Source organism: Anolis carolinensis, chromosome 1, assembly GCF_035594765.1.
Source record: "Anolis carolinensis isolate JA03-04 chromosome 1, rAnoCar3.1.pri, whole genome shotgun sequence".
Classification (NCBI taxonomy): Eukaryota; Metazoa; Chordata; class Lepidosauria; order Squamata; family Dactyloidae; genus Anolis; species Anolis carolinensis.
In genome coordinates this window covers 238,039,625-238,063,825 of record NC_085841.1, presented here as the reverse complement: position 1 = coordinate 238,063,825, position 24,201 = coordinate 238,039,625, and the positions used below count along the sequence as shown (strand labels likewise).

At 39.6% G+C, this 24,201-nt stretch overlaps 1 protein-coding gene across 2 annotated transcripts; it reads right to left on the bottom strand.

The window, feature by feature from the left end:
- Positions 1–2,135: 2,135 nt before the first annotated feature.
- On the bottom strand, positions 2,136–23,640 carry max (MYC associated factor X). 2 transcript variants are annotated; one of them, XM_062967208.1, is made up of 4 exons: positions 23,285–23,640; positions 11,992–12,098; positions 4,591–4,721; positions 2,136–3,368 (listed from the first exon to the last, which is right to left on the bottom strand). In XM_062967208.1, the coding sequence occupies exons 1-4, from the start codon at positions 23,318–23,320 to the stop codon at positions 3,181–3,183; spliced, it is 462 nt and encodes a 153-aa protein (XP_062823278.1). In that variant the 5' UTR covers positions 23,321–23,640; the 3' UTR covers positions 2,136–3,180. The 2 variants fall into 2 exon arrangements, with proteins under 2 accessions (XP_062823278.1, XP_008109812.1); XM_008111605.3 differs by having other exon boundaries at positions 4,591–4,714; positions 11,991–12,098; positions 23,285–23,634.
- Between the last annotated feature and the right edge of the window lie 561 nt (positions 23,641–24,201).

Genomic DNA, 24,201 nt, shown 5'->3' with positions numbered 1-24,201 from the left:
ATACCAACAACATAAATAATACAAATAGTTATGACAACTTTATAGAGAAAAATGGAAGTCAAGAATCGACAAGGATTCCGACCCCCCCCCCCCTTATTATCCCTTTGCCCCTCACTTTCTACCACCCCTTCTCCCCCTCCATACTTTCCTAACCCACTAAGGTGGATTTTATTGTTATTTTCAAAATTTAATAAAAATTATTTAAAACAAAAGTTGGTGGGCTAAAAAGGGTTGGTATCTCCTCTGTGTGTGGCGATTTTGACCCCTCTAGCCCTAAATCTGAGCGGGGGACGAGCCTCTGAAGCCCTCCCATTGCCGCCAATGGCACAAAAAATTCCGTTTTTTAAATTAGCGAGACAAAAATTCTGTTCGTATAGGCGCCCCATGTTTGTTAACGGAAACAAATACAAAAATGAGACAAAATGAAACTACACAAAACGAACAGCATGCAAACGCACAACACTATTTACCTTCTAGCTGAGCTAAGCACCATGTCCTGCTTCCGCTTGTTCATCAACGGGCCTACAGACTTAGACTCGGGCAGACGAGATGACTTCCCTCTCACTCCAGTAGTGTTATGGTAGGAGTTCACAAACTTTGATTTGGGACTTTTGACTCCTAGAATTCCTGACAATTTATCATGTTGGTTGAGACTTTTGGGAGTTGAACTTGGAGGATCAAGTGCCTTGGGGCAACTCCTGTTTTGCAAAGTGGTTGAGTCAACTTCACTTTTGTTCTTGCGTGGGAATAATCTCTGCCCTGTGGAACATCAAAAGATGTAGACCTCTAAACACCAGAAGCACTTAAGAGGTTACTTCTCTTGCATTACCAGAAAACGTGAATCTGGCAAAGAATTTCCTTTACAAGCCTATTCTATTTAATACAACGACACTTCTACAACAACATAGTACTTTAATACAAAATTTTGATCTCAGATATAAGCTTGAGCTCTTATTTGTTCTGATCATGGCCTGCTGGCTAGTATCTCAGCATCTGGTGAACATCTCATTAGAAATATGTGGTTTTGTTTCCTAGTTTTAAGATCAGAGCAGTCAAATGTTGTGTCCTAGTAGTGACCAAACTAGATTTACTGGTAAATGGTGATACATAGCAGCTACCAAGGGATAATGTGGCAACAAAGATAAAGAGTAACAATGGGGAGAACAAAATGAAATACTACTTCAAAGACTCAAATTGTCTGTAGCCATTTCCAAAAGCACTATAGAAGAAGAGAGCTGTCATCTAGTTGAAGGACTGGCAACTATATTAAGCAAATAAAACATTTCAAGTTGAAGTCTGAACTGCAGTCATGTATGGTGCTAAAAGTGTTGCCTCAAAATCTAATGGATTTTAAGTTTCCAGCCACCTTGTAATATCTACTACTTCATAATATTACTGATCAGTCAACGTTTAAATTTAATTCAGAAAGTAAGAAATATAAATAAGACTACATTTTTCCTACAGCTTTCTTGGGAGCAGGGCAAAGTTCCAGCATGCATGTAACATTCTACCTCTAATAAATAATCCACTAAATCCTTATAATCCCATGTTAATACTAGAACATCTGCATATTTAAAAGCAGCTCCTCTCAATGTACTAACCATTCAAATCAAACCTACAAAACAGCAAAACTCAAAGATGCCCCAGAAACTGATGTAGGCTGTGCATTTGTTGGTGCTAAATAAATAAAACGAAACATAATTCTTGTCAGAACATGGTATCCTGGCCAAGCCAGGTATGACGTAAAAAATAGACCTATTCAGGATCTAAAGTAGGTGTTCTGGATAGGGATGGAAAGGAATCCAATGGAGAAAATGTGGTTTCACACCATTAGACAACAACTACTGGTTTAGCTGAACTGGGTCTTGTATCAGGGAACAGGCAAGATATGATTTAATTTTAAAAAAATACTGAAGCATCTATGTTTGGTTACATACCTAGTGTATTTGAGCACTGAGAGCTGCTTTTGGGCTCCAAACTGGGATCTACTAAATAATATATAGCTATGTGATAAGAATCAAAAGATCCTTTTCCCAAACATCTATTTTATTGCTTTTCTCAGTACCTAACATTTTATTTTCCCAAATGATGCAAAGTACTAACCATTCTCCCACAAAAATGCCAGTACCACTCAGAAGGATAAAATATTTTTTTTATTTATAGTCTTATAGTAAAGGGAAGCCTTAACTTGCAAGACAATTCTTGAGCAGTATGTACAACATACTTCGGTTCCATGGAATAGACTCACACCTGGACAGAGACCAAGCTACATTTGTATACACTAAATTCATAAAACGTCACAAACAAGAGTGGGAAGAAGACAAAAATATAAGGTCACACATATACACCCATACATGCATGCGCACGCCCATGCACATGCGCGTGCACATGCACACATACGCACAGAGGCCTTTGCTCACTCCACCCATGCCCCCAGGACCCACATGGGAAACTGGCCCAGTTGCCAGGGGCAGAGGTCACGCTTCGACGCCGTTATTAGTACCAAGTAACAAAGCATGTGGTGTATTTACATTTAAAAAAGCTGGCTCTATTTTTTTCTTTTGAGAAATTCAAAAAGGGAAGAATTGTTCATAGGGAGAATCTGTAGCTTCATAACACTAATGTCCGCAGGAGGAGGAGGAATCTGACCAGATTGAGTTTCCATAGGAGGAAATAAATACCAATTAATCATTTGCCAAGATACAAAAAGGAAATTAATCTCTTTGCCTCACTGTGAATCCTGCACTGTCACTTCAAACAAGAGACATGTACACAGGTATCATGTGCTCCCTTCCACCAAGAAATAAATCAAGATTGGTCAGGGAAAAATGCAACAGAGAGGCTGGTGTGGCTCTACTGGAAGAATAGAGAGCTCCCTGTCCTGACCAGGCAATTACAGACTCATGGAGTTCATCAAATGGCCTGGGCATTCCTGGCATTAGAGACGTGCAACCACAGGGCAGGACAAGAGAAATCCGCATCCTGCTTCACACTACGGCTGCTGGGATCTTCCAAAAGGTAAGCTGCCATGCCATAATATGGGTTTAACTCAAGAAGGGGCTGAAAGGGACAAGGAACAGGAAGAAGTTGCAGTCCGAGAGCCTTTACTAAAGGAGGGGAAAGAGGAAAGTCCTTAAGCAGCCAGCAAGTGTCTAATGGCAGCAGGAAACGAGGCCTCTTCTAGCTGGCCTCCATACGAAGCTTCTTCCGGCTCTGGGGCTCTTCCAGCTCAGACTCTGAACTGGAGTCAGAGCCGCCATCAAAGGCGGAGATGGTGCTGCCCTTGGGGTTGGTGTAGAGGCTGTTGTCTGAAGAGGAATAGTTGGCCTGCAGTTGAGCACTTGACCTTGCCTTCTCCAGTGCACGAACTAAAATGCAAAACCAAGAATAAGGAAACAGACAGGAAAAGGCAGAGGTGACTCACAATGTTGCTGATAATAGGGCACAATTATATATGTGCACTTTATTGACAGAATCTTATTGATATTAGATTTATATCCCACAATCGGAACACAAATATTTTAAAGTTATTAACAAAGGTATAAACACATTTTTGATGTACTGATAATGACCTGAATTCAGTATCAGTGTACTGCAAATATCCATGCGTAGACTACGCTACGCTGAGCCTAATATATATTCCCCAACTTACTGATAAATCTGAAACTACTATAAACTGCCATTCCACGTTTCACAGTAAGCAGGCAGGTTTGGAGGAAATACCTGGCTATATCCTTCCACCCGACAGAGACACAATGATCACAGCAATGCTAAGGATTCCGAAAGATCTCAATGCAGTATCATTTCACATCTGGTATGAAGGGTGTACCCAGATGCTTCTCCAAACCATCCTACTTGCTCCAAAGAATGTTACAGCCATACAGGTTGAGATCAGTACGTTCTAAGGTGACAAGGGGTGGAGGAGCTTTGGTCACCACACAGAGAAAGAATACTAATTCCCACAATACTCCAAAATGGACATCAGAACCCATAAGAGAAACATAGGTGCAGATAATCCCTAACAGAACTCTGACCAATAAAAATCAATTTCCTGAGTCGTTACTATTCCCCAGTCATTTCTGCGATCAGAAATTGGTTATCTGAATCTGCAATAAGGTGCAGAAAGAGTGAGCCACAGGTTGCCTTAGGGATCAATTCATTAAGGTGAACCTATCTGCCTTTGCAAGCTTCACCACTTCAGACCTTTCCATAAAATATGGCCAGTTTTAGGATGCCCATACTGACTTACTGGGTATGGGGCAACAGAAATTACATAGAATGGCTTGAATTTATTATCTGTATACCTTAAAAGGACTTGCCATCACTTACAGTGGTCAATTGAGTGGCTTAACCATAATCACCATGTGAGTAACATGTTTCGAGTTTTGGAATAGGAGGGCTTTCCCACTTCCGAAGTTTCTACTGTGTGGATGAACGGAAGCATTGTCATCACCCAGAATTCTTGATCCCTTTCATCCTAACTAAAACTACACTCAAAAGCTACTTTAAAAGCCTGCCATGTCTTCCACTAGGCACTAGACAGCCTATTTGCAAAGAATAAGACCTTAGGGGACCATCTAAGCTACTCACCCTGCTGTTCCAGAAGTGCATTCTGGCGCTTTAGATCATCAATATCCTGCTGGTGTGTGTGGTTTTTCCGACGCATGTACTGGATGTACTCTGTGGCTTTATCTAGGATTTGGGCCCGGGATGCCTGTTGCAATAGTAAGAAAAAAACATACCAGATAAAGTCCTAGTTCACACAGATTGCTACACTGGAAATTCTTTTGCACAGGGAGGCAATTTCTCAATGTAGACCATATTTTATTGTGGTGCTATCTTAAATTTTACCTGCCACATTTTGTGGTGCAGCTGGTTAGTAGCCAACTGCAATAAATCACTACTGACCGAGAAGTCATGAGTTCGAAGCCAGCCTGCGTCGGATTGAACGCCCGACCATTAAAAATAGCCAGCTCATTGTTGACCTAAGCAACCCGAAAGATAGTTGCATTTATCAAGTAGGAAATTTAGGTACCACTTATGCGGGGAGGCTAATTAAACTAATTTACAACACCATAAAATCATCCAGCAGCATGCAGAAAGAAATGAGGAGGTATTCCATCAAGGACTTGGTGTCACAGTGGATGAAGCAGCAGCTTCCCCTGTGTCCGCAATTGAGTATACCCTCATGAAGCTGGAAAATGTTAAATTGCCTCTGTGTCTTCGTCTCTGTCTGAATATGTATGCCATTGAATGTTTGCCATGTATATGTACATTGTGATCTGCCTCCTTTTGGGGGGGGAGGGGGGAAGGGCGGAATATAAATACTGTAAATATATAAAAATAAATACAATAAAACCTATGTTACATTTATGAAAAGTTCAATTCTAGAAATCACATGGGTCTCTTTTTTTTTGGCTCAGGATTTGATTTCCATTTGTGTTGAAGCGACTGTTTGAACTGACATGTAGCCAAAGTACTAGGTAATTTTGAAGAAGTAGATTATGAAATTCCTGGGGTAGTTGTGCATGTGGATCATTTCCTTCATCTTAAATTCTTCCCATGTTTGTAAGAATTCTTTAAGCACTCCTAAATACGATTCACTTTTACTGACCGCATGACAGTGATCCTGCTTACCTGTTTTCCCAGAACTTTTATCTAAATGCTTTTTCGAAGTTTTTCAAAGTAGTTTGCGACTTTATACTGGTATACATTATAGCATCCACATTTATTTTGAAAATTAATGTTTAGGAGACTCGTATTCAATGAGAAATAAGATAAGGGCTGTTGGTAGCTTGTAATGTTTAGAGCTTATTATGTCTACAACCAGAAAGAAAAGGGAAAGGAAGACAACTGGAATTGATGGCTATTCTTTTCCCATGAACATGATCTTCAATTCTGGATTCTTGAAGCGGTTCAATCCTGCTCTTTAGACAATACAGCTTCCCCTCCCCTCTCCTTCAGGAAGACAGGATTATCTAGTGAAGCAGAGACAAACCTGTCCTGCTGATGAAAAAGTGAGGCTGTATTGTCCAAAAGGCAGGATTGAGCAACTTTGCTAGGGTTGGTTCCAGTGGAAACAGAATTTTGTTATGTGCTCCTTATTGTGAACAGTGATTTACTAAAGGTACTAATGTTGTCACAGGTGAAGGTAAAACAAAACAATAAAAATAAGATTTTTTAAAGGACAAGATCCCTTGTTCAAAGAATAGTTTGTACGGTTTGGTTGGCTTTATCTGAGTTCACTTGAGTATTTAATAGTTTCTCAACATAAGGGGGAAAGCACACCCCACCAACCACCCCCAGTAAAAACAAAAATAAAAACTATTTTAAATAGTCTCTAGAGAAAGAAAAACAATAAAACGTTAGATTAACTTCTACTGGCAAAAAGGTATCTTTATGTTAGGCACAGTGATATTACTGCCCCCCAAACTTTATATAGCTACTAATTCTTTCTGAGTTTCCCATACCCTAATTTAAAAAAAAGTTTTGGAAAAGAAACATTCCATTAAACGTCTCCAAATATTGCCTGAGGTAACATTAGTCTTCAAGACCTCACAATCTTCTTGACTTGCAAAATTGCATAAACACCAGCGATTAGCCAGTCAACTTAGAAATGGAAACAAGAGAATAGATTTTCAGTAAATTCCAGGGTGCATTTTCAGCAAATTCCAAACAGGTTGAAAACTGACCTTCACTGCATTTTTCAACCTCTGCATTGGAAAAAATGAGAAACCAATTAAACCCACTTCTAAATGGGCACAAGTCTTCTCGTGCAACAGGTCTGTATGTCTTTCTTTCTTTCATCCTCTGCATCTCTAAAACATTTGAGTTACCTACAAACACTAATATATGGTAAATGCTGAAGGTGTGAGTGGAAATTACTCCCTCTTCTGGCTCTGCCAGTTGAAGATGCAGTAGAACGGCAACCAATTTCACACATAATTAAATTTTACTTTAATTCTGATACTGCAAAGAGTAAGGCAAAAGATTCAACCAAAATGTAAATAACAGTTAATATAGTATTTAGATATAATTTCTGAAATGCCACATTTTGTATTTGTTAATTTTTAATTTTTCTAGTTGTTTATTATCATTTAATAGGGGCATACTGCCTAATCACAGCTTTAAATGCAAAAAAGAAAAAGAAAATAAGAAAACATAATTCTGGATCTAAGGAATCACACAATATTCTCTCCACAAATTATAACTTCTAATGTAATATCAAATTATCTCTGCTTTTAAGGGATCTATTGACAAAATGACTTGGTCCAGATTACTAGCTAAAGTGGATAAATACATAGGCCAAATAAATCAGTAGCTGTAAAAAATATCTACATATAACTTTGTTTCAGATTATTCTAGAATGATAACTACTACTGTCTGACAATAGCAAACTATTTTCCCCAAGATTCATACAGAGGACCACACTTATATCAGAGTTGTACACTATGCCGCATGATAATTTGCAAATCTCATTCAGTGTTGCTACATCCAGATCACACCACTGAATTAGTTATCCTTCTTTATCTGTTCTGTTCTTGAACCAGGATCACTGCAAACACATACCTGCGCATGAATAGGCTATTGATGTTACATACAATTCATCAGTCTTCTTTAATATTTCCTGAAGTATTACAATTTAGAAGGCATCAGTAAAAAGTATTGACCCCAACACCTCCAAGAACATCTTGTTCCCACAGAGGGCTGTCCTGCATCCCTCTGGATCCAACTGCACGCATACTCTGGCTCTTTCCCCCTTCTCTTTCTGGAGCTGGAGTGATAAGTCTTGCACAGCAACATGGTGGAGCCACGTCCAAGAGAGTGTGAGTGTTGAGGCACTGTGTGCCACATCGTTCTACCTGCCATGACCCTCCCTTCTATTGGAACAACCCGTCCGTTGGATGCCCGCGTGTGAAGGGCAGGGACCAGGGCTTCCAGCTGGTGAGCAAAGAGGAGGTGAGGCACTGCATTGCTCTTGCACGACCTGCCCTGACAAAGGAGAGGAGCTCAAGCCTGGTGTTGTGGCGGCAGCGGCATGTTAAGTCTGGGTGTTTGGTGAGTTCGCTGACTTGCAGAGGCTGCCTGGTTTGGCAAGAGGGAAACATCTGGATTTAGAGGGATGCTGGAAGGAGGGAGAGGTGCAGATTTAAGCGCGATTCTAATGCACTTTCGAATGTAATGCATACCCCAATTCTGGCTAAGAATTTTAGCCAAAAAAGGTGTGTGTTACAGTTGAGTATATGCAATACTTCCCACTTGGACCACAATGGCATATCTTCAGCAAACTCACTCTCAGCATCAATACTAGAAAATGTGTATGTCACTCCTTCACACAATTTTGCCCAATGCAAAATGCAGAATGAGCAAAAGGGAACATTGGTTCTTAACTGTGGTGTGTCTGTTTCTAGCAGATAAGGGAGGCACTTCTTGCAGCTTGGGTTATGCTCCTCCCATTCCTTTAGATGGGCAAAAAAGAAAAGAAAAACCTTCCAGTGTCTGCATGTGGGGAGTGGAGGAGCCAACCCTAGGAGGTCAGCCACTATTACAGCCAAAGACATTCAGAAGAGAAGCAGACAGTTTGATAAGATAGCTAGGGAGGCAAAGATAAGAATGCTAATGGGAAAAAACAAAAACCCACCTCAACACATTAGCCACGCCAGCATTCAGAAGAGTGCTGGTGTTTACCCCTTGTCTTCTGGAAACAGACATGTCACATGTAAGACCCACTGGTGAGATGACCTCAGTTTTGCTGATCCTTGTTGCCCTCTGCCATTGTTGTTAGACTGAGGGTGGCTTGCTTAAGTTGAGAGCTGGTGCTCAGAATGAAATCTCTGTTCCTCCATAGTAGCCTGAAGCTTTTACAACCTCTAGATTGAGAGAACTGAAGGAAGGGCTGAAATGGATTCCAGAAGCACAAAGAAAATTGTATTCTTCTTTTCATCCTTTCTCATACTTAGAACTACAGCTTTCTTTGCGTACTTGTTTTCCACTGTTTGGAGCATGAGTCTACATTCCAACTCTTAAGAAAAAGTCTGTGCCTGACTGCAATAAACACCACCTGAGCCCTGGTACTGAACTGGACCATCCACAATGAAGGCTGTAACAATGATGATGATGATGATTTTTTATTTATACCCTGCTTTTTCTTTCCACAAGGAGACTCAAAGTAGCTCACATTAAAAGCATTTCAATACAATCCAAAATCTACAAATATACAAGCATTAAAACAGAAATAAATATCAATGTTATTAAAATTTTCAGTTAAAATCCATAAAAACATATTCAAAGCTAAAAACTATACCACCCCCTGATCTGATCTTAAAAACCTTCTTCTCTATCAATTTATTCAGACCTTGACTAATCTTAACGTCACCCAGAAACATTTCTTTCAGTAGCTCTGAGAACAGAAAGTAAGATTTTTAAAAAATGAGACAAGGAGGAAGGGAAGAGTCTCAGAGAGAGGACGGTAAAAGGTTTGAAATGGATGTCGCAACCAGCAGAAATAATAAGCATGTACTATCTGGAACAAGGAAAAAAACTGGACTCCTAGGGTTAGCACCCCTCATGTGGGGACACCAGAAAGTCTTACTTTTTCTTGCATACATGGAGCAAGTATAGTTCAAGTTACATCTCCAAGAAATCAGGAATACCTATGAGTACATAATTGCAATGATTTATCATTCCAATAACCATTGGCTTCTGGCTTTCATAAAGAAGATGAAGGATCTCAAATTTACTTTGAAATCGTCTACTAACACCCAAAGGTTATCTATAATTTGTAAGTATCATGCTCATTGAGTGGAGGGATGGAATTCTTTCATCACATACATTATACATTCTGAGAATGTCTGTACCTGTTCATGCAAATTACAGAATACAACAAGATGGTTATTCATTGTAAGACAATGTTTCAGATTGCCAATAACCAATAAGTGGTCATTCAGATTTAAAATCAGATCACCAATTCCTGTCAAAAGCTGAGGTCCAAGTTTAAATCAATAGGTTACTGCTTCTCATAACTTCCCATACTCTTTTATTCAATCAACCAAGAGTGCCCTTTAAATTTTAACCCAAGTACAAAATCAGAAATAAAATAGGTTTGGACACAGATCCTCTATGGATACCCCACATTTATAAAACTTTTTCCCTTTAGGAAATTGATATTTACTCAAGGTAACTTTCAAAAAGAGAACTAGCATAGTGTAGTGTTTTGTGTGTTGGGCTACACAAAACATTCAGGGTTGAAATCCCTGCTTTACCACAGAAACCATGACTGGCCTTGGTAAATCACTCCCTCTCTCTCAGTTCAGGGGAAGGCAAAGGCAACCCCCCCCCACACACACACACACACACACTCTGAATAAATCTTGTCAAAAAAACCTTGTCCTGTAGTAGATTCTTAGGGTCACCGTAAGTTGGAAATGACTTGAAGGTACACAGCAACCATTTTGAGAAACATTTTTAAGAATTCAGTCTGGGATTGATCATAAATATAAGAAAGCTGACAGATAAGTTGGGGCATTACTATATAGTCATTCTGTATTTCAATTTATTTAATTATAAGCTGTCCTCTCTCCAGGCCCTAAGACATGATTTAGAATATAATTCGACAATTATTCTTTCATGTTATCCTGCTGATCAATTTTGATTTGGCAAACCATTAACACCTCAATTCAAGTCTAGTAATAATGAAAATTGTTTTTATGTGAAATTTGTTGCACTAGAAATAGGGTGGTCAATATTCAACCACTGGGAGCTAAATCTTTACTTGTAGCCCCCACCAAAAGCTCTATTAAGCCAAACACAACACTCCCATAAAGAAAATTAGCTCCTTAGGTGACTGGATGTCCACTTCCACTTCTTGTGATTTTTAGGGCAGGGATCTACATTTGTCCTAAAGCAAAAAAGCAGAAATTTAGGCTATATACTTTAACTAGCAACAACTTATATATTCAATTATGAGAGGATATTTCTGCGCTAATATTTTAGCTCACAATAACAATGACTAAAAGTTAGGGCCCATTTTTGAAAAAAATGTCTACATGCCAGGACAAACAAATGGGTGTGCCTTGACCATGTCTAGGACACGGTGTCATCAGAGGTGACTGCACATGAAAAATGCTGCCTATCAAGGTACTGAGCTATTGCAGTCAACTCTGTTGAGGAGTAGGAGGACACTATTTCCTCATTCCTTTTCAGGACAGGCATTTTAGCCATGAGAAAAGCAAAATGCTATCTACTAGCATTATGAGCAATGAATTCTAAACAAAAAAGAATTACAAAATAATATTTCATTCTCCACAAAGCTGAGAGTATCTCAGACTACTTGGTTGCTTCTTCCCTCTGCTTAGACTGAAGAATGTTTACCTGAATTTCCTATGCCATAATCCTATATTCCACTGTAAAATCTTTAAACATAGATTGAACAGTGGCATTTTCTCACAGGAAATCATTCAAATAACCACTCAACAAGAGCAAATTTCAATGGAAGGAAGAAAAAACATATGCATGGAACAGATTAATTGCTGAATTTTTACATGAGCCTCTGAACAGGGAGCTTTTTGTATCTATACACTACTGTCATCAGTTAAATCTAAACCAGCCTCCCCAATGAAGAAGGTAGGAGGACTCTGCTTTTCATATGCAAGGAGGTGAACTATCTTATCACACTTGAGAAGCCACCTACCAAAAACTTTCCTAAGAGGCAAAGATTTTCAGCCATGTAGAACTTTTTAAAAAATTAGTGATACAGTAAGAATTTCCCTTTGTTTTAGCACATGAGGAGGTCAACTATAAATTTGTAAAAGAGCTGGAATGTAACTTCAAATAAACTACACTGGACTATTACAGAATGGCCTTCTAGGTGAGACTATTTTTGTCCCTCTCTCATTTAATAAACACACCCCAAAAAGGGACTGGGAAGTAATTCTCTTGTTACTGATTGGATGAATTCAGGGGAAAGAGATCACTTCTCTCAATAAACTCACCTTCTCTCCCTGAAGCGATGGCACAGAGTCCCGCAGGCTGTGGAAGCTGTCCTTGATGTGGTCCCTACGTTTTCGCTCCAGTGCATTGTGGTGAGCACGTTTGTCAGCCTAAGTAAAAAAAAAAATGAAGAAGAACTGTTAGGGTTCTTATTATTTCCATGGACAACAAAACAAGGATTCCAAAACATCCCTGGTGCTTGGACTGGGATATACTCAAGAAGAAGGCAGAGTCTCCAGAATCAAACCTCAAAGAAAAGGAAAAAAAAATTCATGTCAGAAATGACTTGAGAAACTGCAAGTCGCTTCTGGTGTGAGAGAATTGGCCATCTGCAAGGACGTTGCCCAGGGACACCTAGATGTTTTGATGTTTTTACCATCCTTGTGGGAGGCTTCCCTCATATCCTGAGCTGGAGCTGATAAAGGGAGCTCATCCACGTGCTCTCCTATTTAGTACAGTTGTGGCTGAATATTCAAGAAATGTTGCTTTTCTAAATACAAAATTGTCTTCTTAATTTGTTTATCTGACTTATTGTTATGCAGGTTCTCCAAACTGATGATTGACAAATGCAGTGCAAAAGTACTACAGAGTGCAAAGATTTTTCTCCCCATAAGACAAAGAAGGGTGTTTCTTGCAATTTGAAAAGGACAGAACAAGCTCTCCATATTTGCAGATTTTACTTTTACTTTTACAGATTGGATTAAAATGTTCTCTCTAGGAATCTCTAGCTTGTCAGTATTATTTTATAGTCAGCTCGTAGTGGAAGTTGATCAGAGTTGTGCTGGAGGACCTAAACATTTCTAGACAGATGTTCTCTCAGGGAAAAAAACACATTTTTTAATTTGTAGGTTTTCACTTTCACAGCAGTCCTGTGGTCCTAACACCAGTGCATGTGGACAGCTGACCTGTATTAGTCTGTGAATTCATCTGTGAATTTTCTTATTAGAACATCATTTAAAAGTGACATTTCTCTTTTTGTATCAAAAGCCTGATTTCAGATTCATGTAACCCCCATTCCAATTAATAGGTGGAAAATATGTTAGGAAACACTTTTTGGCTTTCTACTTTGGAAAGAGAAACAGTTACCAATTTAGACTTAGAACTATAATATTTTTGCAATAACAACACACCTGCCACCCTGTAGGTTTTGCTTTCAATTCTCTAGGTTGATTCTAACTCATCTAAAACCCTTTCGTTTTCCATGCTCTTTCAAGAAAATCCAGGCAGCACCACCTTCCAAACATCAAATCAGCCTGTAGTCATGCAGGTCTGGCAACTATCCCACACCCTGTTCCTAACACAGAAATCAGGGATTGGCTGCTAGAAGTAAACAGAAATGCAGGGGTGTAGCGAGACTCCTAATTCAAAGTACTTTTCCTCTAAATTATTCTGTTCAGAGGTAGAACAGAACTAGAGATGAAGAAAATGTCACATCGTTCACTACATAGGCCACCAATGGGCCCAGGGTCCTCTAGCACTTAAAAAAACCCACAATGAACCTGACAGTTCCAGTTCAATAAGCAGCAAAAAAAAAAAATCAAGACAGATTCTGCTGCAACTGAATTATATGATTTGCCATCATAACCACATCTATATGAAATCCCAAACTCACTAATATCCTGCAGTTGTAAGGGGAGGCCATGCCAGAACCCTGCGAACCTGCTTATAATGTAAAAGTGAAAGCAATTCATTTTCCTCAGTAAAAGATAAGCAAGCTGCTCTAATGGCGATGGCAAATGCCCAAGATGTATTGATAAAGTCTGAAATTTTGCAGTTAAATACTCTTAAATCCAAATGCTAGTTCCTAGAATAAACCCACTAAATCAGGGGTGTCAAATCATTTTAATTGAAGACCACATCAGCTTTACATTTGCCTTCAAAGGGCCATTGAATCTATGGATGGAGAATCTGTGGCTCCAGAGGGCCAACTATATATATATTACACAGTGGTTGGTATCCTTAAGTTTTTACTCAATTTGGGTCCCCAGATATTATTAAATGTTACCTTCCATCACTTTTGATTATCCACCATGCAGACTGGGGATGATGAGAATTGCAACCCAATAGGACTTGTGGCTCTAAGGTTGGAGAATGGTTAAAGGACATTTTAAAGTCAGACGTCATATGTAGAATCCTTGTATCTTTGTTCAAACCCCATTATCCTGATCAAACAGAACAAACTGTAATCTTTCAGATGTTACTGTATCACAACTCCCATCAGTTCTAGGCAGGATGTCTAATGATGAGGAATACAGGAGTTGGACTCTGGCAGCTGGAGGGCCACATAAAATGACATGGTGGCAGACTCAGTCCATGGGTCTTGAGTTTGACATATGTACACTACATTATTTGTTGAAAGTTGTGTTAATTTGGGATCCATTATTCAGGGCATCTACTTTAGTTGGGATCAACAACTGGATTGAGACCATGGTCTTCCATTATACAGAGCAAGTGGCTATGTCGTACACAATTTGTTTTAGAGCAGGGGTTCTCAAACTGTGCTCTGCGGAGCCTTTGGGGCACATGTCACTAAAACTGTGCAGTGACTAAGGTTCATTATTAAATATGACAAATAGTAAAAAAGCATGCATTGGAAATGAACCAATTCAGATAAGCAAAATAAAGATATAAGTCAATGTCACAAATAACACAGTAGCAAAATTAATATCAATCATATCACCTGTAAAAGAAATATTAGTGGCAGATCCTTTCTCATAAGGACATTGAACACGAATCTGTACAAAGAATACTTGTTACAAATATGAGGTCTTTTGTTGACAATTCAAAATGGAAGACTGCAACCATGATAGCTATATATATTTTTTACAATCCTTGTTCATAGTTGATTATGTATATCCTTCGGACAGGACTGGTTTAACAGAAGAAATTGTTTAATATGGAGTCTAAAACAGATCAAGAAAAGACAGTAATACAGAGTAAATGTTCTAGCATCCCAGACTTGTTAATATTATTTTTAATAGTGCTGATACCTGATGTCAGATTCTTTAGAGCAATTTAATTCTGGTCATTGACCGAAATAAAAATATTAAAATTAGAGCAATGTTTCATTCTGCTGTCAAAAGCCAGACCAAGTTGCCAGCATTACTAAGTCCCAAATAACTGATGCTGCTGCTGCTCAGTCGTTTAGTCGTCTCCGACCCTTCGTGACCGTATGGACCAGTCCACGCCAGAGCTCCCTGTCGGCCGTCACTGCCCCCAGTTCCTTCAAGGTCAACCCAGTCACTTCAAGGATACCGTCCATTCATCTTGCCCTTGGTAGGCCTCTCTTCCTTTTTCCTTCCATTTTCCCTAGCATCGTGATCTTTTCCAAGCTTTCCTGTCTTCTCATGGTGTGGTCAAAATACTTCAGCTTTGCCTTTAATATCCTTCCCTCCAGTGAGCAGCCGGGCATTATTTCCTGGAGGATGGACTGGTTGGATCTTCTTGCGGTCCAAGGAACTCTCAGGATTTTCCTCCAGCACCAGAGTTCAAAAGCGTCTATCTTCCTTCGCTCAGCCTTCCTTACGGTCCAGCTCTCGCATCCATAGGTTACTATGGGGAATACCATTGCTTTGACTATGCGGACCTTCGTTGCCAGTGTGATGTCTCTGCTCTTCACTATTTTGTCAAGGTTGGCAGAGAATTGTTAAAAAGAATTTTTATCTTCCCCTCACGGCCAAATAGTTCTTCTTAAGAACTCCATTCCCTTCGTTCTAAGGCCAACCATAAACACACCTGACCATTTAACAGTGACCTTGGCAACATCTAGGAAATGTTGAGGAACACAGATAGTTAGCTTAGTAGAGGTGCACTATCTACCTATCACTCTATGCATATAAATGTGTGTGTGTGTGTGTGTGTGTGTGTGCATGATTCAGGAAAATGAGATAACACATGGCATTTTGCAGCAGAGCTGATATGGATACCATTGGTTGTGGTGTACTAAAATGTCTCGTTCTTGCATCTGCTTTGTAAGAGCAGATCCAGCTAACAGTGAATGCAGCACCTGGCTCTACTATAACGTATTACTGGCAAGGATTCAAAGCAAGAAAATTGAATTTAGGAAAGACTGCCAGATCTAATCCAATGAGTTCTGGCTGGCATAAACCATGCTAAATGCCGAATAAGGATAGCAGGAAAACACTGGCCCCCATTCATCAGTGTAAGGTGGCCCACTGCCATGCTACTCTCCATTACTACCTCATCAGCTACTTTAAAAACCATTTTACTGTTCAGGAAAATTTCAGTTCCAGAGAAAGAAAGAAAAAGCTAAGGAAGAAAAGGAAAGTGAAGTTGCTAAGTTTAAACACAGACAACCAACTGACAGGTTGGACTTATGGATACATGCAGAGTCAGACCAAGAAATAATCTATGGTGTTTAGCTCCTAACATACAAAACTAGTTATGCAAACTTTAAAAAAAAACAGAAATTAATAAGAAACCTCACTTGTTTATTCAAACTGATATGTAAGCAGGCAAATCAGAGATTTTAGGATCAGCAACAACTGGGCCATATCACACTGAACATCACAGACATCCCTTCACCTTGAAACCCAACCATAACTAGAGCTTGGAATATTTTTTTAAATAACAGCTCTCAGAATCTTACTGGCTAGATGGTTTTGGGCGTTTGGTCTGAAAATTGAACTTTTCCAAACTCTGTCCATAATACTGTACCAGTACAGATTTCGTGCTGATTATGTTGGCTCTTGAAAAGACTATCTCCTAGTGACGGACAATTGATGACACCAAAGAAAATCAATGTCTTTCAATTTGAAATTTAAAAAGAACTCCTGCGGATTATTTACAGAGCACAGTTGACTTACATTTTCTGTAATTTTGTCTTTATACCTCACAAGATATAAAGATACCAGAATAACTGATTCAAAAACTCATATGCACAAACTATAATATAAAAAATGAAATGGAACCTTGCTTCCTGAGGCAGGATCACTTGTCATTGCATTATCCTCAAGAAATGCTACCCAATCTTTCTCTTGAATAAATACACTTCTAGAGACAACACAGAAAGCCACAGTAACATTTTTAATGCAAACATGAATTCTTCTGACGACTTCCCTAAAGTTTTTAGATGGAATGGCAGGCACAAGTCTTTGGAATTTCACTAGATCAAAAAAGATCTTGTAGCATATTAACTATCATCAATACAGCTTTTAATTACCTCTAAATCCACCTACATCACAAAAACAGTGATACAGTCATCCTATATTAGAGAAAACATTTCAAATACTCCGAAGGCTTACAAAAATTAAAGTAGGAGTGCATGGGGTGTTTATATGTTTATTGGAACATTGTGTTTTCTTTTTCTTTTTTTAACTTTCTGGCAGGGAGCATGGGGGGGGGAGGAGAGTTCTGATACAGCTCCAAGACGGGCATGGTTTGTTCCTTTTTATGTTCTCCATCATTTAAGGAATTCTGGGTATGTGTCTTCCTGCAGCAATACAGAAACTCATGCTCTTCTTCAAGGATTGACCATTCTCCAGTTTGGGAAAGGAAGATTTTAAAAACACCCATGGCCTTCCAATCTGATGACCTCTAGGATGGTTATACTAGAATATTCTGTAAATTGCCAAGTAAATGATATCACCACCACTACTAAAAACCAAATAGAATGTATTCTATTAATACATTATGAGTTCTCCTAAAATACAAATTCAATGGTGAATGGGGAGTTCATTTCAAACACCCTGTACTTGTGAAAATCTTGTGGGTGCTCACTCTTGCGTATCAAAAGGAACCTGGTACCTCTATTATTTGTTTGAATCAGTGTGAAAAGGTACTATATTTGCAACACTGTAAACATTGTGGCTCCCACCTCTCGATATATATAAAAACGTTATCATTAAAATACTTTTTTTTAAAAGTATTAAAATTAGTGGTTGAAAAATTATGCCAATAAGCAGGTATCAGTAAGGAAAACAACCTTCCCATTCAAAGCAAGCACATGTCTACTTAATCCCATCTAAGAAGAATCAAGCAGAGATAATAGTATCACAAGAGGTAGTGGTATAGTTATGGTGGTGGGAATTGGGACATTGTCCAACAACTCAGAATCTACCCACCCCAATGACATTTTTCTTCACTCCCCAAATTTTAGCATTGCAGAGAATTAAAATTGTTCATATCTAGAACTGTTCACATTTCCTTGTTAATTTTGTCTGCCTCATTTTCTTTGGCTGTCGAAATTGCATTTCTAAATAATTAACTGAAGAGTTATTGTAATTTGAGGATTGAATAAGTTCATGGAGGAAGGCAGAATTATTATTTGTGACTCAATGCTCATTCTGCCCATCTTCCAGTAACGACATCCCTGATGAGAGGAAGAAATTAAAAATTCTGGTGCAAAAATCCGCAAAAAGTAAATTTTACAAGAACCAGAGACAACATCTGGAAACACCCAGAGCAAAAAATAATGTAAATAGAGAAAATACTACAAACGTTTATAGAAAGCTTTTCCGGAAACATGTTTTTCCATGTAGTGAACAAAACAAATACTGAAGGCATTGGACAAGGAGAAGTCTATCAAATTAAAAGCACTTTGAGCTCAAAATATGGACTGGCCAAACCCCTGGCTGAGATGTTTAATAAACAATATGAAGCCCTGGAGTAACCATGGTATCAGGGATAAGGCTACCTCAGCATTGAATCTAAAGAGCTCTGAGGCACTAGTATATCTTAGCGGTTGTTTTAATGTTTATGTTTTATTTGCTGGATATGTATTGTATGGCACTGAATTGTGCCTTAATGTGCGCTGCTCTGAGTCCCCTTTGGGGTGAGAAGGGTGCGATATAAATATAGCAAATTAAATAAATAAATAAACAAATAAGTAAACTGAGGTTCTACAACATGTAAAAAGAGCAATGGTTAGAGTCACTGATAAAATGGCTTCCTTTAGGGGCACATAGACTATGGTTGTCAAGCAACATTAAAACCAATAAACACCAAGACTGGATCCAGCCACTGACAAACACCAATTTTCAGGGATAAATGCTCATTCTAGCAGTATATGTCTGTCGATCCAGAAGGATACAAAACACAAATAAACAGTGCTGTGATGAATATGCTCTGAAAAGAGGCACTAACCTCACCAGACCTTCAGTAGAGGAATCCCAGCTTGATATTATGCTTTTAAGCACAATGACAGAACTATTTGAACCACATTTCCACATTGGATGAAATACGTTTTAAGATGATTGTGCAACATTTTAAAACTTGCCAAACTTGTGTAGGGCAGCAGATAAAGCAAACCAGCATTATATGTGGGACATTTCCATCCAAGGAGCAATGAGGCATCAAAATGCCATGCTCTGGTTGCTTTTAGAAAGAATGGTCTTTCACTGAGGGACTTTTCTCAAGTAGAACCTGTTTTGCTATTGGGATAGAAATAACTCCATAATGACATTATTGCTGGGCCATTCTGCAGAGGAATAAAAGGGTTTAGGTCAATTTTCTAATTATGAGGATTCATAAGATTTCTGTTTTGTTTCTTTCAGCTCAGAAAGAGCAGTAGTATTATTAGAATGCAGAAAGAAATTACATTCTTTCCATTTTTGGCAGAGGATTACTAGCTAATCACAATAAATATCCCAGCCCTAGTGAACATATGTTTTCTGCTCCTTGGTGTTTAGGCACTTCACTTGAAATCAAAAACACACCTGTAAACATGAAGCATCCAAATTCCCTGGAATGCATTGTAATTCCCATGGGGTCAGAAAATATCCCAGAAGTCACTCAATACAGGGTTTCTAAAATCTATCTAGATTAAGGTTAAAACATCACAAAGTTGAAACACGGTAAAATACATCCAATAATTTTGTAACAGCATTGTCCCTCTAATACTACGTTTTTTAAAACGTCAGAAGTCTGCAGACAGTTGATTTTGTACAAATTTACACATTTCACCTTTCCCAATGTGTAACATAATTTATCATACAATATGTTGAAAACATAATTTTGATTTTCTGGCATACACAACTCTAATCAATGCTGAACTTTGAGTATATTGCCAACTGGCTAACACTTTCAGTTTCGTTTTATTTTAAGAAGTGTCCGCAGTTCTATCTTATCACTGCTACTATGCACACCTATCAGAAAAAAAACATAAATCATTTTGCTTCATTATTCTGCCAGTGGATTTCAGTGATGACATATCTGACCAAGGAAACAGAATTCCTCCTCCAAAGTATGTTTTCCTGTTTTTAATATAAGGAGAAACAGCTTTTTACACCATGGTTGTCATACTTAATAAGGATTCAGCCAGACCTCTTAGTATTCTTAAGAAAGTAAAGACAGAATAGGTGTAACTCAGAAGGAAAAAGCAATCTGCTTTTTGAGGAATAGGAATCCATGATTTACAAATATTTTAAAACTCATTTATAAAAAATAGCCTGACTAAAAACAAAAGTCTAACACACTCAAATCACTTAAAAATTGATAATGGTCTGCATTTATATTGCTTAAAATTAGATCATGGATACCTATCAAACACAAAATTAATATTTAAAACTGTATTTTAATATGCTAAAATATGTTGTGTAAAATAAATATTGGACAAACACGTATTTAACCAGGTGTTCAATGTAATACAAAATATATTATGGCTCTTCATAGTTGAATCTAATGGTTACAGCATTAGACTGTAAAGAAATTATCTTGCTATTATCGTTGTCTCTAAGTTGATAAAACATCAGAGTTCATGGGGTCTGTATGAAGACAGATGCTGGATTATGGTCCTAGTTTGTGTAAATACTCTACTTAGTTACAAATCAATACTAGCACATATACTTTTCTTTGTAATTATTGTATATTGGGAGAAAATTGGGAACGCTGATTGAAGCTGTTCTTTTAAAATTTATTTTTTGCAACTTAAATCCCATTAATTTTAAACGAGTACATCTTTCTCTCCCTAAACCCATTATATTCTGCTTCATATAACTGTACACTAAACAAACAAAAATATTGGTTCAAATCCATAGACATCTCATGGGCTTGTGTACCATGCCATTCACAACTTTCTAGGGCAGTGGTTCTCAACCTGTGGGTCCCCAGGTATTTTGGCCTACAACTCCCAGAAATCATTGCCAGATTACCAGCTGTTAGGATTTCTGGGAGTTGAAGGCTAAAACATCTGGAGACCCACAGGTTGAGAACTACTGTTCTAGGGAAAGCAACCCAACTATGTCACAGAGCATCCAGGAACAAAATGCAACAAGAAGAATTACATCCTTGTATCAAGTATCATGATGAAACATCTGGTAGTATTACGGGCTACTCTGCTATTATCACTAATAGGGTTTTTCATTAGACTGAAGATTTCTAGAATAAAGCTTGATATTCCTGTTATAAATTACTCTAGGTGTTAAAAATAATATTCAAATACATATAAAATATTCAGCAACAAAACAAGAGTCAAATCAAGCTGCTTTGGAGAAGTTTTCTGTAGCAGCCAGTGTTTCCATTATAATCCACTAAGGAGATTAAACACCGAAATAAGAGAATTCCCAGCTCCCCACTCATTAAATCCTCTGCCAGCAGCCACAAAAACAAAACAAGGGAGGGGAGTCCTCAGCAGTGCAACATTCAACAAACAGAAACCCCTCAAAACCAGAACCCAATTACTGAGGTATTTTGAGGAGAGTGCAATTTGCAGTCACTAAATCTACTGCTGAAAGTGAAGATATCAAGATCACAAAATAAAGGGGGGGGCTTGATTATTATACCCACTTGCAGATTCCTGCCTCCCTAACACCCAACTAGGTCAGTCTCAGGAAATGGTCGCAATTCCATTTTTATCTTTTTACAAGGAAAAAGTATTACAGCTGAGATTCCCTTGTCCAGAATTATGAAATGTAAAATACAACATTACCCAAAATTGTCCATGTGGGTAGATGAAATAGTAACATCATTACCTCCCATGAGCAAACCTTTATTTTGTTTTTTTCTACGAGGGACACAATTTACCATGGCACTGTACATAATGGGACTTGAACATCCACAGACCTTGGTATTCACAGGGAGTCTTGGAACTAAACCCTAATGGATACCAAGGGCTAATGTACTTGTGAAGAAAGAAGATTCTACAATTGCCCTCCATCTCATTATACCCCATCCATTCCACCTCCTTCCCTCCCCCTTAAGTTTACCCACCCCAGTCAAACGCGTACTTCAAAATCCCGAGAGCTAATGTATTTGGAAAGGCACAAGACTCTGCATCCAGCTGTCCACTCTTCCCAACTCCTCTATCGTAACCAGCCCACACCTTCTTCCTAATCCCCCTCCCCATTCCCACCAGTTACACAAAGATGTTCCAGGCCTACTTAGATCCCCCCTCCTCTTTCTCCCCCTCTGCCCCAGACACAACGGACCCCTGGGTTGCTGTGATTTTCAGGGCTGTATGGTCATGATCCAGAAGCATTCTCTACTGATGTTTCACCTGCATCTATGGCAAGCATCTTTGGAGGTTGTGAGGTCTGTTGGAAACTAGGCAAGTGCTAGGTTTATATATTTGTGGAAGGTCCAGGGTGGGAGAAAAAACTCTTGTCTGCTGTAGGCAAGTGTGAATGTTGTAATTAATCACCTTGATTAGCACTGAATAGCCTTGCAGCTTCAACGTCTCGCTGCTTACTACTTGGGGGAATCCTTTGTTGGGAGGTGTTAGTTGGCCCTGATTGTTTCCCTTCTGGAATTCCCTTGTTTCTTTTTAAGTATTGTTCTTTATTTATTGTCCTGATTTTATCGTTTTTTAAAAAAATACTGGTCAGGCTGTAAGCAGCCCGAACTTGAAGCTGCAAAGCCATTCAGTGCTAATCAAGGCGGCCAACTGCAACATTCACACTTTCCTCCAACAGACAAGAGTTCTTTCTTCCACCCTGGACATTATTCTACAGATATATAAACTCCAACTGCAGAGTTTCCAACAGACCTCACAACCTCTGAGGACGCCTGCCAAAGATGCGGGCGAAACGTCAGGAGAGAGTGCTTCTGGAACATAGCCTGGAAAACTCACAGCAACCCAGTGATTCCTGCCATGAAAGCCTTCGAAAATACAACCGACCCCGCCTCCCTTCCCAGTACTACTTCCGGGGGAGAGTAGGCCCTCCCTCTTTAATCCCGGGGGGCATACTGGGGGGGGGGGCGCTCTGTGTGCCTGAGGGGGCCTCATTGAAGGGAACGGAAGACAGAGCTTGACGTCGCGCAGACTGAAACCTCGGCTGTGAGAGCGAGGGCCAGAGGCGCCACTACTGTCAGAAGCCTTTGCGGAACGATGGAGACTCACGTCGCTCTCCACCTCGATGTCATCGTTGTCGCTCATGCTGCCCACGGTGGCGGCGGGGTCTCCTCCGGGGCCTTGCTGAGGAGCAGCGACAGAGACGACGACGACAGGCCCCTCGCAGCAGCAACAACAGCAGCGTCGTCGCCGTCTCTTCTCCTTCCTCCTCCTCCTCCTCCGTCGTCGTCTCTTCCTCCTCCTCTTCCCTCAGCAGCATCAACGGAACACGCACCTCGCGCCGCACGTGACGAATGACCCCCCTCTTTTTTTTAACCACACATACACTCAATGTCTCAGCAAAGCATGCTGGGACGTGAAGTCCTTTCGCTACCACAGCGTCCGCGAATGCCCGTCGCTCTGAACTCTCCTTCCCGAGAGCCTTTTGGGAAGAGGCGGGCGCTGGGTGCCGCCGCGCGCGCATGCGCTTTGGTGCAGCAGTCGCTGATAGGAAACGGAGTTCCTGGGCCAAAGAGGAAGGAAGGGCTCTGCTTCCCGGCAGGCTGAGGAAGAGGACACGTGGATGGAAGCCGGAAGGGGACGGGTTTAAACCCACCCTCTCCCTCTTTCGCTTCTGGACGGTGTTTTTCTCGTTCTTTTAAAGAGCCAGCACAGAGATTCTAAGAGGGAAGAAAGCTGTTTGTTATATAACCCGACTCTGGCTATTTGTAGCCAAAGAGAATAAATGGGCACAAACTACACAGTACGATGGGTCACATTTAGAAACCAATTGAGGAGCACCTACACAGTGGAATAAGTGTAGTTTGACTCCACTTTAATTGTCATGGCTCAATCCATTGAAATCATAGTTTTCCAGTGTCTAGCTTTCACTGCTAAAGACTGTTGGTGCCTCGTCAAATTACAGCTCCATTCCCCCAGACAGGCTTTGAAGCTGCAAGGCCATTTAATGCTAATCAAGGTGGCCA

Bases quoted from the DNA above. Each gene is read 5' to 3' on its own strand.
- max (XM_062967208.1), bottom strand. From the start codon at position 23,320: ATGAGCGACAACGATGACATCGAGGTGGAGAGCGAC. The intron at 12,099-23,284 runs GTGAGTCTCCAT...TTTTTTACTTAG, and splicing joins ACATCGAGGTGGAGAGCGAC to GCTGACAAACGTGCTCACCA. The intron at 3,369-4,590 runs GTGAGTAGCTTA...TTTGCATTTTAG, and splicing joins TGCACTTCTGGAACAGCAGG to TTCGTGCACTGGAGAAGGCA.